Consider the following 14,487-nt stretch of genomic DNA (forward strand, 5'->3'; position numbering starts at 1 on the left):
GGCCATTTCGGACTCCAGGGGATAAATTTCTATCAGAATATGTGAAAGTTTTACCGTTAGTGCGTCGTTTTTTCGAGTTGCGATCTCGCGCGCACGCACACACACACACACACGATCAGAGTTTTAAGTATATAAGATTTCTTCATGCTATAATTTCATGAATGCTGTTTTTTTAATCTCTTTCATAGGTCAGGATGTTTCGACTGGTATGATGATTGATCCAAGGAGCAAAGCTTTGGTTCTAAATGGAAAACCGGGGCATTTGCAGTTTTACTCACTTCAGACTGACAAGCAGTTATACAATGTAAGTGATGCAGTCATGTAACCATTACACTTTTTAAGAATCAAGCTGTCACATGTTAAGTAATGCAGAGACAAAGAACTGCAGATGCTGGTTGATGCCCAAAAGGATACAAAGTGCTGGAATAACTCGGCAAGTCAGGCAGCATCTTTTGAAGGTCTTGGCATGAAACATCACCTATCCATGTTCTCCAGAGATGCTGCCTCAGGTACTCCAGTACTTAGTGTCCTTTCGCACTTTAAGTAAAATTAGTTCTATTGGCTGTGACAGTGGGGGACAATGATTTACTGTATGAAATTTCCATTGTTTAGATTCCCGACTTGCTGTCTATGAATTTGTTTTTTTCTAAAAAAAGGACATGCATTTAAAGTCATTGTGTGGCACATTCTAGGTAGCTTTAAGAGATATATGATAATTCTTTTTAAGTCAAATAATGGGTTTAGTTTAGAGATACAGCACGAAAACAGGCCCTTTGGCCACAGTCCGCGCTGATCAGCGATCCCCGCATATCAACACTGTCCTACACATGCTAGGGACAATTTACAATTTAACTGAATCCAATTAAGCTACAAACCCATACGTCTTTAGAGTGTGGGAGAAAACCGGAACATCCGGAGAAAACCCGCGCAGGTCATGGGGAGAACGTACAAACTCCCTACAGACTGCTCCCGTGATCAGGATCGAACCCAGGTCGCTGGTGCTGTAAGGCAGCAACTCTACCACTGTGCCATCATGCCGCCCCTAATGGTTACATGACAGTTATGATTTGTACATAAGTGTGTTTTGAAACATAAATTGCATGATTGTAGATTTAGTGCAGTTGCCGTTAAGCTGATATATGAATGTGATATTTTTAATAGTCTAAAGATTTCAACAATGCTTGAGTTTTGAAGCCGTTACTGAGTTATGGAATTTACATAATTTAAGATGTTTTATATTGCCCTTGATTAGATACAAATTATAGATTAGCTTGGTAGTACTCAATAAACTTCAAACATTGCAATCCCAAGTAGCTTCTAAAGAAGCAAAACAAATAATTCAAGGAACTCTGTGGGTCAGGGAGCATCTATGTCGGGAATGGACCGATGACGTTTCCCCTTTTGTCTCCTCCACCATTTTTTATGTTGTATATGCCTCTATTGGTAAAGTTAATTGGTGACGTGCCTCTTTGGTGCTAACAAACAGTATAGGGTGATTTCACGAAAGGTCACTGGAGCGTAGATCCGCACCCACGTGACCGAAAATCTGGTGGAGTACATGCTATACATCCAGTACATGTTAGTGAATGGGAAGACACGCACTTTCACACCCGTTAAAAACATCGAAAACGGCCAGTTTTTGAGCTGCAATTTACTGTGCCAGTCGGGGTGACCGTGAGGCAAAGCTACCTAAATTTACAGTCCAAAAAAAAGATAGAAACTAAGGTAAATTCAAGAGGGAGCTGAAGGTGCAAATCCAGCGGAAATGACCAGCGGACATTTGCCGTGGCGATTTAAAGATCCAAAATATCGGGAATTATTGCGTTTGCTCACTGCATTTCATCAAAAGTAAGGCATTATTGACTTTTTTGATGAAAAGTTTTAAAATGCAGCGAGCAAACGCGATAATTCCCGATATTTTGGATCTTTAAATCTCCACGGCAAATGTCCGCTGGTCATTTCCGCTGGATTTGCACCTTCAGCTCTTGAATTTACCTTAGTTTCTATCTTTTTTTTGGACTGTAAATTTAGGTAGCTGTGCCTCACGGTCACCCCGACTGGCACAGTAAATTGCAGCTCAAAAACTGGCCGTTTTCGATGTTTTTAACGGGTGTGAAAGTGCATGTTTTCCCATTCACTAACATGTACCGGATGTATAGCATGTACTCCACTTCAGATTTTCGGTCACGTGGGTGCGGATCTACGCTCCAGTGACCTTTCGTGAAATCACCCTATTCCTAGGCACTTACTAAATATAAAAATGTTAATCATTTACTAAAATTCAGTATAGTAATTTTGTATTGCTTAATTTCACAGCTAGACATTGTGCAGCAGGAATACATTAACCAATCGGGGCTAAACCAGATCAAGATAGTCAAGGCAGCATTTGACTTTCATGGTACATGGTTAGCCACTGTGGAAGAAAGAATGGATGATGAATCTGAAATTGAGCTGCGGATGAAGCTTTGGATCTATAATGAGGAAAACCAGAGGTGAGGTTTCCCAGAATCTGGTCCAAAATTGAAATGTTGAAACTCATTTTGGCTTGAATGAAGGATTGATCCTGGATTGAGGATTTCTTTATTTATCACTATTATAAACATGCAATTGCTTTACCTATTTTTCTGACAATACCAGAACACTTGAACATAGATATAATTATTTAGCTCTAGCTATTATAAATTAGCTTCTACATTTTTTGGTTGACAACAAGGAGACCTTGAAGCCGAGGATTACCACAGATGTTGTGGAAGCCAATTGTTTGGTATTCAATTATGGCATTTGTCCATCCTTAATGTATCTCAGCAAAGGACCTGATGTGTAGAGCACAATTTAAAGACAGCTTAACGAGTTAGTGAATTCTGGTTGCAAGAAGTTTTAGTGGCCCTCTTTGAACTTATTTATACTTGTGTGTCAAAGAATAGTTATTTTTTCAAAGGGGTTACCCCCCCCCCCCCCCCCCCCCCCCCCCCCCCCCCCCCCCCCCCCCCCCCCCCCCCCAGAAGGCTCTTTATTACACCAGCAAGCAGCATTTATCACAACCCTTTAAATAGTCCTTTTGTAGCATTCTTCATTCTATTTAAATTCTTTTTTTTATGGTATGAGGTCAGCAGAAATGTGCAGTTGAAAATGGCAATGGGTATCTTTCTATCCGTAGTTCACACTAATTTGCGTTATCCTCTTGTCATTCTGCCTGCTACTGTAAAAACACTCGAACCCTTTTGATGTTGGCAATTTCTCATTGCATGTACACATATTAATTTCAAATGTATGGCATGTAAACAAAATGAAATTCATTCTGTGACCCAATTCCTCCTAGGCCTGTATCCAATCTGATTTAATATTTCTCTCTCTATAGTTTCATCCTAAATACCACAATTTGCATGCCACATGAAAACCACATTGCAGCCCTATGCTTTGGAAATTTCAATGATTCCAGAAGTCCACCTACTTTGGTAACAGCTGGCCTGGACTGCCAATTTAAAGTCTGGATTCTGGGGGATGATTCGGATATATACAGTAAGTTTTCTCTCTGATGCTGCGCTCTCATTCTGACTCGATCATCTTTGAAATGGATGTTTTCCATTTGAACTATATTATGAAGTTTCATTGTCGTAGTGTTGGGAACATTACATTTTAAACCACGCATCTGACCATGATTTGCTAAGATTTAGGAACTGTGTGTAACTAAAAAGGAAATTTTATAGAAATATTTGTTCTTGATCAATCTATGATATTAAATCTAAAATAAATGTAAAAGAGAACCAAGTGTAAAGCCATATTACCTTTGGAGATAAGTTATCTTCAAGTCTGGTTGTCTACTAAGTAGTATAACATGGACAAACAATTTGTATACCTTAATGCAGTGGTCGATTTAAAAGGATTGTATCATTTTGATGACAATGGTAACCCACGTTTAACTCATTTACAATGACTTATGAAGATAATACCTGCACCTAATGATATTTTGTGAAGTTGGCCACATTAACATCAGGAGAACATCAGGAATGCTTTGTAAAAGCCACAGATTCAACAGTAGAAGGTGCTATTGCATTGCTTCACATTTTGAGGCATTGAAGCCATGAAAAAAAGTAAGACTTAACCAATTTGGCAATGCTTAGAAAATTTTGTTAAATAAAACGTGAACCCGATTTAGTGTTTTTAGTTTAGTTTAGAGATACAGCATGGATACAAGCCCTTCAGCCCATGTAGTCCGAACCGACCAGCGATCCCTGCTCACTAACACTATCCTACACTCTAGGGCCAATTTATAATTTTTTACTGAAGCCTACAAACCCAAGTCTTTGGAATGTTGGAGAAAACCAGAAATCCTGGAGAAAACCCACGTAGGTCACAGGGAGAACGTACTAACTGTACAGACAGCACCCACGGTCGGGATCAAACCCGGGACTCTGGCGCTATAAGACAGCAACTCTATCGCTAAGCCACCCATTGAAATCATATGACCTACCTTGTCCTTAGTTAATTACACACTTCGATAATTATTGGCGAAGGAAGGTCATATATCTATGTTTTGTAGTCTTATACTCAGAAGCATTCAACTAATTTTTTGAACTATTGTGTATCACCGTGAGTGATATGAAATTGCAATATGTTGTTGACATATAAATTTCCATATTTGTAGCGCAATATTTAAAGATCAGAGGGTATGTTTCCATAGTTTGTTCTTATCGTACACCCTGAAAATTATTTTCCAGGAGAAAGTATATGCTGGACGTGTGACTTCGTGGGGACGTATCATAACCTGCAAGCCACAAATTGTAGTTTCTCCGAGGATAGTTCCCTGCTTGCCGTCAGTTTTGAACAAATCATTACTCTATGGGATGCAGATACATGGGACCTGAAATGTACTTTCTGTCAACCACCTGGCAAGATACGGTAAATATTACAAGCCATTATTTGCAACGTGGCAACATGTTTACTGATTAAATCAATGCCTGGTAGTGCAGCTACATTTGTTCCTTGGCTCAAATTTCAGAAATAATGTTTCACTCTGCATATTGAGGTCAAATGTTCCATTAATTAAAGAAAGTTGTGTAAATTCCAACCAGTTGGTGGCATTGTACAGTGGCCATATTTACATTGCTATCTATAGGAAGGAACCTGCAGATGCTGGTTTACACTGAAGATAGACACAAAATGCTGGAATAACTCAGCGGGACAGAATCTCTGGAGAGGAATGGGTGACATTTCGGTTCGAGATCCTTCTTCGTTCTGAAGAAAGATCTCATCACAAAATATCACCTATTTCTCCTATCCTGTGATGCTGCCTGTCCTGCTGAGTTATTCCAGCATTCTGTGTCTATTTACATTGATATCCATGAGCGTCAAAATACGGTCATTATTTTCTGCATAAACTTTTATTTTTGTAGAGTGAAGCAAAGCTTCATTTCTGAAAGCCCAGAGGAAAAAACACTTTTTTTACGTTGAATCCTTAAAACTGAAGTGTATATTGAACATATTAATACTTTTGGATTCTTGGGAAGGAATAGTTGTATAAAAGGATTAATGACTACTTATACTCATTAATATTGTGCATCGTGCTTGAGTTAGGTAAACGTGCTAATGTCCAAGGCAGATTTAATGATCTATGGAAAAAAATACAATACAAGCATTTTATTAAATTCCGCATGCTCTTCAAGCATGCTTTTGATAATTTAATAACAGTTCCTTTATTATGATAAATATTTAATAAAACATAAGTTGAGGTCATTATTGTTCCATTTTATCCTTTCAGACATCTGGCCTTTGGAAGATTTAGTTGTTCAAAGTACCTCCTTGCTACAACTGATAATGGGTTTCTCTGTTGCTGGAACCTTCTGTGTTGCAGCTGTGAGTATGAACCTTTATCACCAACAGTTGCTTAGTTTACAATTATCGAGCATGTTGTGAGTTGCTGGTTAAATGGTCCTTTGCTTTACAGTGGAATGGAGCGCTCAGCTGAATGTAAAGGCATTGCAGGTTGATCCTCTCTCTGAGAATGTTGCTGTTTTCTCTGAATTTCACAGGTGCACAGACTGTAAGTATGGTGGTCATTTGCATCGACTATTTATTAAATAAGCGCAAACTAATAAATTAATTTGGCATTTGAAAAGATCGTGCGGTTCATGCATTTCTGGTCACGTTGCCTTTTTCATTTAGTCGTAGAGCTGTACAACACGGAATGGGCCCTTCGGCCCAACTCATCCATACTGTCCAAGTTGCCTTAGAGCTTGTCCCACTGGCCTGTGTCTGGCCCATATCCCTGTTCTTGAGACCTTACCAGGCCTTTCCAAGTGTCTTTAAATGTTGTAACTATATTCACCTCTACCACTTCCTCCAGCAGCTCTTTCCATGTATGCACCACCCTCTGTGTTTAAATAATGCCCTTTGAGTCCCTTTCAAATCTTTCCCTTCTTACCTTAAACCTATGCCCTCTCATTTATGACTCTTCTACCCTGGAGTAAAGAATTTGACTATTCACCCTAATTGTGCTTGTGATGAATTTAGCTGTAACATGACATTCCAACTCCTGTACTCAGTACCCTGACCAATATCTCAATCCATTGGTCTGAATTGTATACTCCTGACTGAGGAAGAAGGTTTCCAATTACGTTGGACAGTTCCCCTGGCTCAACATGAGGAAGAAGCTGCCAGAGCCTGTGGCATTAATGGCATCACTTGGCAGAACACGAGGCAGAAGAAGCCACAGCCTACCTGTAAAACTGCTTAAAATAAATTGGCTGTCTAAGTACTGCTAAAACCTACTATCAGAGCTGTTTATGAAAATGGAACACTTCTTATACTCAGAAGCATTCAACTAATTTTTTGAACTATTGTAGTTTTCAAAATGTAGTTGAAAGTGCTCATGTTTATGATAGTCTCTCATGGCCTTGTATCTCAATTGAAGTCAACAAGTGCATCAGACATATAAAATTCTTAAAGGATTGGACAGGCTAGATGCAGAAAAACAATTGCCGATGTTGGGGGAGTCCAGAACCAGGGGTCACAGTTTAAGAATAAGGGGTAGGCCATTTAGGCCTGAGATGAGGAAGAAAATCTTCATCCATAGAGTTGTGAATCTGGAATTCTCCGCCACAGAAGGCAGCGGAGGCCAATTCACTGGATGTTTTCAAGAGAGTTGAATTTAGCTTAGTGCTGAAGGAATCAAGGGATATGGGGGGGAAAGCAGGAACGGGGTACTGATTTTAGATGCAGCCATGATCATATCGAATGGGCAGGCTCGAAGGGCCAAATGGCCTATTCCTGCACCTATTTTTCTGTGTTTCTATTCCTCCTTCCAAGTAGTATGAAAACTTTGCGTTCCCATAGTAGATTCCATTGTAGAACCCATGGAAACCTGTGAAATACTAATCGACCATTCTTCCTCGCCCAATAAATCTATTCCACTGCCTTCAATACAATGTTATTTCCCAACTATTCACTTTCATAGAACAAATGTAGTAGGCTTGCAACTATCATCATAGAAATTATAATTTATTCCCTTTTTTTAAAATAATTTATTCAGTTTTTCATTTTACATACCTTGATTTGCTATCATTTACTTTAAATATACACACAGCGCGGTGACAGGCCCTTCGGCCCACCGAGTCCATGCAACCAGCGCTCCACGTAGACTAACACTATCCTGCACAAACTAGGGAAATTTACATTTATACCAAACCAATTAACCTACTAATCTGTACGTCTTTGGAGTGTGGGAGGAAACTGAAGATCTCGGGGAAAACCCACACAGGTCATGGGGAGAACGTACAAACTCCATACAGACAGCACCCATAGTCGGGGTCGAACCCGGGTCTCTGGCGCTGTAAGGCAATAGTTTTACTGCTACACCACCTTAGTGCTACACCACACTTTAGTCTCTGCAATGTCAATGTCTGAATTTTGGTTATCTTTTTAGTGTTTGTTTTTAAGCCTAACGAGCCACGGCCTGTGTACATGCAGAAGAATGTGTGTGATGTTCGAGTCAGGTGGGCTCTCTTTGTTCCAAGAGAACTGGCTGAGGATTGCAATTCAGACAGCCAGCAGTGGTTGGCCAGATCACAGCTCTACTTCCTCACAGATTCACAGGTAAAGCATGCAATTAAAGACTAATAAAATAAGCAAGCGTGGCTAATTTATCAAGTAATTAATGCTTTGTTCAATATCTTGATTTCCCCTTGCAGGATTTGATGACATTCAGTACAAAACCAGTAGAAGAGAGACTAACGTTATCCAGCAAGCAGGTACCTACCATGTGGTTAACACTAATATGATCAAAGGAAGTAACGTTCATTTTGATAGGATGGCCTAAGGTTACCATGAAATATCTTGGCCACCGGCATTTGTCACTAATCTAAACGTATCTTACTGCACCTCTCACTTGGTATAAACATCCACTGGCCTGATCAGAAGGCCGTGAGCAACTGGTGCTTTGAAAATTGTCAGTCCTACATAAATGCTACTGTGAACAATGTAGCCATGCCACAAGCTAAGTCAGGCACGAAGCTTCAATTCTATTATTAAAAATTAAATACATATCTTTCAATGATTATAATGCACTATACGCTTGGGAACCAGCAAAATTAAATACACCTATTTAATTTAACCGTGAGCCAAAATAAATATAATTTATTTGATACAATTGCAGAAGAGCATTTTCATATAGGGCCAGTTGTGGAGCAATTAGCATGGTCTTGCTTCATTATTCAACATGATCATGGCTGTTATTCTAATAACACCATTTTCCTGTCCTGTTTTCACATACTTCGATTCTAATATCTAGAAGTTTATCGGCCTCTGAAATCAATGACTGGGCGTACAGTGCATCTTACTGGGAAATCCACTAAAACTAGTGTAACTTTATATGGGTGAAGTGATCATACAGGAATATAATGTGTACTTTTGGTCTCATCAAAGTCTTGTATTATTATATGATGACATTTCTTATACATGTATTCAATTCCCCTTACAGTAAAACCAACATGCCATTTACTTGCTCAATGAACCTGCATTTAAACTTCCAATAATTTATGTACAAATATCTTTGAGCAGCCACATTTCCAATTTTTCAACAATGTAGTCAAGTCAAGTCAAGTTTATTCGTCACATACACATACGAGATGTGCAGTGAAATGAAAAGTAGCAATGCTCGCGGACTTTGTGCAAAAAAACAAACAACCAGATAAACTACAAACAGAATAATAATAATAATAATAAATTTTATTTATGGGTGCCTTTCAAGAGTCTCAAGGACACCTTACAAAAATTTAGCAGGTAGAGGAAAAACATGTAAGGGAAATGAAATAAATAGTAGAGACATGACTAGTACACAAAGTAAAGACATAATTAAATTCAAACACAATATGAGGCAATTAATGCACAGATGAAAAGGGAGGGGGACGTGGGGCTAAGGATAGGCAGAGGTGAAGAGATGGGTCTTGAGGCGGGACTGGAAAGCGGTGAGGGGCACAGAATTGCGGATCAGTTAGGGGAGGGAGTTCCAGAGCCTGGGAGCTGCCCTGGAGAAGGCTCTGACCCTAAAACTGCGGAGGTTGGACTTGTGGATGGAGAGGAGACCGGCTGATGTGGATCTGAGGGACCGTGAGGGTTGGTAGGGGGAGAGGAGGTCAGTGAGATATGGGGGGGCCAGATGGTGGAGGGCTTTGTAGGTGAGGATCAGGATTTTGTAGGTGATCCGGTGGGAGATGGGAAGCCAATGAAGTTGTTTGAGGACTGGAGTGATGTGATGCCAGGATTTGGTGTGGGTGATGAGTCGGGCGGCTGCGTTCTGGACCAGTTGGAGTCGGTTGATGAAGCTGATGCCAAGGAGAAGTGAGTTGCGATAGTCCAGTCGGGAGGAGATGAAGGTATGGATGAGTCTTTCAGCAGCGGGAGGTGTGAGAGAGGGTCTGAGTTTGGCGATGTTTATAGAATGGAACAGAATCACATATTCTTTTACATATTAAATATTGTGGGCGGAAGGAAAAAGGGAAAAAAAAGCATTTTTTTTTAAAAATCAGTAAAATGGTACAGTAAAGTTAGTCCCTGGTGAGATAAGTTTACAGTCCTTATGGCCTCTGGGAAGAAACTCCTTCTCAACCTCTCCGTTCTCACAGCATAGCAACGGAGGCGTTTGCCTGAACTTAGCAGCTGGAACAGTCTGTTGCAGGGGTGGAAGGGTCTCCCATGATTTTATTGGCTCTGGAGTTGCACCTCCTGATGTATCTGTCACAAAGTTGTTCATTCACTTAACTTGGCTCCATTATCATCTTCTCATCACTAGTTACATTCTCATTTTATCAACAAGCTTTTATTTGCTCCTCGTCATAGGTTGTATTCTATTTCTGTTTCCTATCTGTTAACCACCTCTCAATCCACACTGGTTTAACCCCCAATTCTATGTGTTTTAACCTTGTCCACAAACTTTTTGTACTAAGTTTTTTTAACATTGGTAGTTCTATTCGAAAAATAAAAAATGTTTTCAAGTACTGTTGAATTATCTAATTCTGACAAGAATATGACTCTGGAAAGTTGCACATCATCAATATTGTAACAAAATTCTATTTGCTTCTAGCTGGCGACGGACGAAAATGCTCCCATGACTCCATTCCATGTGTTGCTGGGAAAGCACAGGCAACAACGAGAAAAATCTGGGTTAGAAGGAGAACGAACCGCACTGCCTGAAGGATCGGCTACAATTAATGAGGTAATTAATTGAATGATCTGCATTACAAATATGGGATTGTAAACTTATTTAACATATTTGACAGAAAGCTTAATTAACAACAAGTGTTGTTTTTCTTCAGATGCTTCACACACCAGCTCACGTTCTGCCAAATGCTTCATTTCTCTGTTTAATGTTTATGAATTCGCTACTGATTCCTAAAATGGGCGAAAGGTAAGATTATGAATTGATATTTCAGTTTTGTTTGCACGCCTATATCTGGAGTTGGCAGCCCAAAAAAATAATTCAAGTTTTTTTTCAAATGTTCAAATTTGGTAGTTGAGGCAGGGGCTATCCCAATGTTGAAGAAACAGTTAGACAGGTGCATGGATAGGACGGGTTCGGAGGGATATGGCCCAAACGCGGGCAGGTGGGACTAGTGTAGCTGGGACATGTTGGCCTGAGTGTGCGTTGGGCCGAAGGGCCTGTTTCCACGCTGTATCACTCAATGACGTGTCCAACTTGCCTGCGTTTGGCCCATTCCCCTCTAAACCTGTCCTATCCATGAACCTGCCTGATTTCTTCTTAAACGTTGTGATAATCCCTGCCTCAACTACCTCCTCCAGAAGATTGTCACATACACTCACTACCCTTTGTGTGAAAAAGTTACCCCTCTGATTCCTATGAAATCTTTCCCCCTTCACCTTAAACCTGGGCAAGTGGCTCTGTGCGTCTACCCGATCTATTCCACTCATGATTTTACACACCTCTATAAGATCACCCTTTGTCCTTCAAGGAATAGTCCCAGCCTGCTCAACCTCCCCTATTGCTCAGATCTTCAAGTCCTGGCAGCATCCTTGTAAATTTTCTCTGCACATTTTCCAACTTGACAACATCTTTCCTATAACATGGTGCCCAGAACTGAACACAATATTCTAAATGAGGCCTCACCAACGTCTTGTATAACTGCTGCGTGACTTCTATACTTAATACTTTGACTGATGAAGGCCAATATGCCAAAAGCCTTTTTGACCACCCCATCTACCTTTGACCCACCTTCAAGGAGCTATGTACATGCACTCCTAGATCCCTCTGCTCTACAACACTTCCCAGAGCCGCAGCATTCAATGTGTATTCCTGCCCATGTTAGACTTTCCAATATGTAACACCTCACATTTCTCTGTATTAAATTCCATCCACCATTCCTCAGACCACCTGGTCAACCGATCAAGATCCTGCTGCACTTTTTGACAACCAATTGTGGGGGATAGCTGGGGGAAATAAATCTTATGCCTCGAGCTCCAGTTTCCAAACCACTGTGCAATGTCATCAGGACAAATGGAATCACTGTGCAATCACTGATCACTTCTCTAAAGAGTGGCTCTGCTGGGAATTTGTGGCCTCTACACTTCTTTCTCCATCAGATAAGGGAGGACAAATTACACATGACTTGTATGTGCTCATGCATTTTTGTGTGTAAGATTCATCTCTGTTCAATAAATTAGATGCACTGACAGTTTTTAAAGTTGATGGCAGTTTCCCTTGTTCTTTCTTTCTATTTCTGCCGTAAAATTTAAAAGGCATCACCCTGCACCTTTCACTCAGTGCATTCTTGAGTTCGTGAATTCGATTGATGCATTTCCCAGATAATGCTAGAAAAACAGTGAATCTGTCCTGCACTGTCAGCAATTATGTTACTTAGGACCTCACGAGGGACAGGAAAAGGAAATAAAGTATTGTGAGCAGAAACAAAAGGGGAGCAATTGTTAGGAACCAAAGAAACCCAAACAAAAGGACTAGAATAAGATCTGTTTTGTTAAGCTACTCAGCGTTTCATGTAAAATTAAATTAAAAGTCTGGGGCTATTGTTTTTTGGTTTTTTTTAAAGCAGTGAATAAGTAAATTATAAGAATATTCTCAATTTCACCTGCAGGGTAAACATTGTTCTTGCACAATTTAGGATATTAGGTTATTTAGGATATTAGGATATTTACATATTTAGGATATTTACGATTTAGGATGTTTACAAAGAGGTGGAGTCTGAATCCAGCAATAAACCGATCTAAAGTTGTCAAATATATTATGATTGGGGCGGCAGTAGAGATAATGAAGGGAGGAAAAGGATGTGCAGGTGTTAGATTAAGTTCACAAATGGAAGTATTTTCTTGGTCGATGAGCTATTTTTTTGTTAATCGCATTAGGAGAATTAGAAGGAAGCCAACAAAGACTTGTTTTTTTAAACTGCTGGAAAAAAACTCAGCTGGTTAGCCAGCATCTGTGGAGGGAAATGTACAGGAGACAATTTGGATCAAGGCCCTTATTTAGGGTAATGGAGTAGAGGGGAGAAAGAGGTATGGGGAAAGGGGTGGGACTAGTGAAAAGTGGATCCAAGTAAACGGGTTGGTTGGCAGATGAGTTAGAAGGAGAGAAGGGTAGAGATAATAACCAAGACAAGAGGTAATGAGTGGAGAAGAAAAAGGGGTGGAAATGGTGGAACCTTATAAGAAAAGAAGATGGGGAGTGGAAAGTAGAACTGTGGCGAGAGTTGGTGGGTAGAAGGGGGGGGGGGGGGGGGGGGGTTATGGGAAATACTGCAAAAGTAAGAAAAGAGAACATAAATAGATAATAATTTTAAAACTGATAAAGAACCGAGTTCTAGGTTACAAATGTTTTTCACAGCTGAAACTGGAACGGGTTAGAGACAAATTAATTGATTTTGATTAAAGTAGGTTGGAATTTATAAGGCAGGAGCTCAGAAATAGACCAGAACGTGGGTTTGCTCCGAGTCCCCTGGCTTCCTCCCACATCCAAAAGATGTGCTGGTTTGTATGATAATTGGCCTCAGTAAATTGCCTCTGGTGTGTCGGAAGTGTGATAACATAGAATTAGTGTGAATGGGTGATTGATGGTCCACTTGGACGGTGGAGGAAGGGCCTGTTTCCATGCTGTATCTCTAAAGCTAAACCACAGACAAAGTGACCATTTATTTATGTGCTGTTAATTTTTCTTATTACTCAATCGATTTATTTGGTGATATCTTCATTTATTTTGTACAATGAAAGATTTGCAAATCATTATTAAAACTGTTATCAAAATAGAATTCCAACACTTTTTACTTCAGATTTCAAGCATCTTCGATTTCTTGATTTTCTGAAAATTGACGTTTTTTAAAACATTTTTGGTGCACTGGCCTCCGGTTGAAGTAATATATTCTACCTTCCACCCTAAATATTCAATGGAAAAAGGAGAATCTAATATTTCTCTTTCTTTATGATCTTTCACACCAGCACAAATGAAAAACAAGAGGAGGTGGAAATAGAGAGTGAAAAAGATGAAGATGAATCTGACATCGAGATGAATCTTATTGAAGATGAGCAAGAGGTGAAAAAAGTGTATTCGTCAGAGGAACTGTTACCGAAACTGACCAAATCTGAGGAGAAAGAACTGAAAAAGCTACAGAGGACTAATTATAGCTGGCTATTTGCAGTATAGACTGGAGAAATTGATTTTGGCTGGCAGTCAGAAGAAATGCAATTTTGTATTAAATATTTTTTAAACATATTTGCATATGAGTAACTATAAAGTTTTGTTTTAAAGAAAATATACCATTTGTGTTTCTTGTAATCAAACCACATGGAAGAGGCAGTACAGGTGCACAACCTTTTATCTGAAATTCCAAATAACGAAAAGCTCCGAATAGCGGACATTTTTTCGGTCCTTGAAGAAAGGTCCTTGAAGACGTTCACCGAGGGCGGCCCGCAGAGGTGACAGCAGAACATCCGGTCGGTCCTCGAAGAAAGGGGAACTAAATCCCCATTCAT

At 39.9% G+C, this 14,487-nt stretch overlaps 1 protein-coding gene across 1 annotated transcript in view; it reads left to right on the forward strand.

Annotated features, from left to right (window-relative positions):
• wdr75 (WD repeat domain 75) overlaps positions 1 to 14,267 on the forward strand; it is a 29,818-nt gene extending 15,551 nt beyond the window's left edge. Inside the window, exons 11-21 of the mRNA XM_055637741.1 lie at positions 189 to 304; positions 2,317 to 2,492; positions 3,359 to 3,519; positions 4,719 to 4,899; positions 5,759 to 5,853; positions 5,945 to 6,040; positions 7,922 to 8,091; positions 8,187 to 8,246; positions 10,577 to 10,708; positions 10,809 to 10,900; positions 13,954 to 14,267. Coding sequence (XP_055493716.1) covers positions 189 to 304; positions 2,317 to 2,492; positions 3,359 to 3,519; positions 4,719 to 4,899; positions 5,759 to 5,853; positions 5,945 to 6,040; positions 7,922 to 8,091; positions 8,187 to 8,246; positions 10,577 to 10,708; positions 10,809 to 10,900; positions 13,954 to 14,158 — 1,484 coding nt within the window. The 3' untranslated portion in view covers positions 14,159 to 14,267. The remainder of the gene's footprint in view (positions 1 to 188; positions 305 to 2,316; positions 2,493 to 3,358; positions 3,520 to 4,718; positions 4,900 to 5,758; positions 5,854 to 5,944; positions 6,041 to 7,921; positions 8,092 to 8,186; positions 8,247 to 10,576; positions 10,709 to 10,808; positions 10,901 to 13,953) is intronic.
• The last annotated feature ends 220 nt before the right edge of the window (positions 14,268 to 14,487 follow it).

This window comes from Leucoraja erinacea, chromosome 7, assembly GCF_028641065.1.
Source record: "Leucoraja erinacea ecotype New England chromosome 7, Leri_hhj_1, whole genome shotgun sequence".
Classification (NCBI taxonomy): Eukaryota; Metazoa; Chordata; class Chondrichthyes; order Rajiformes; family Rajidae; genus Leucoraja; species Leucoraja erinaceus.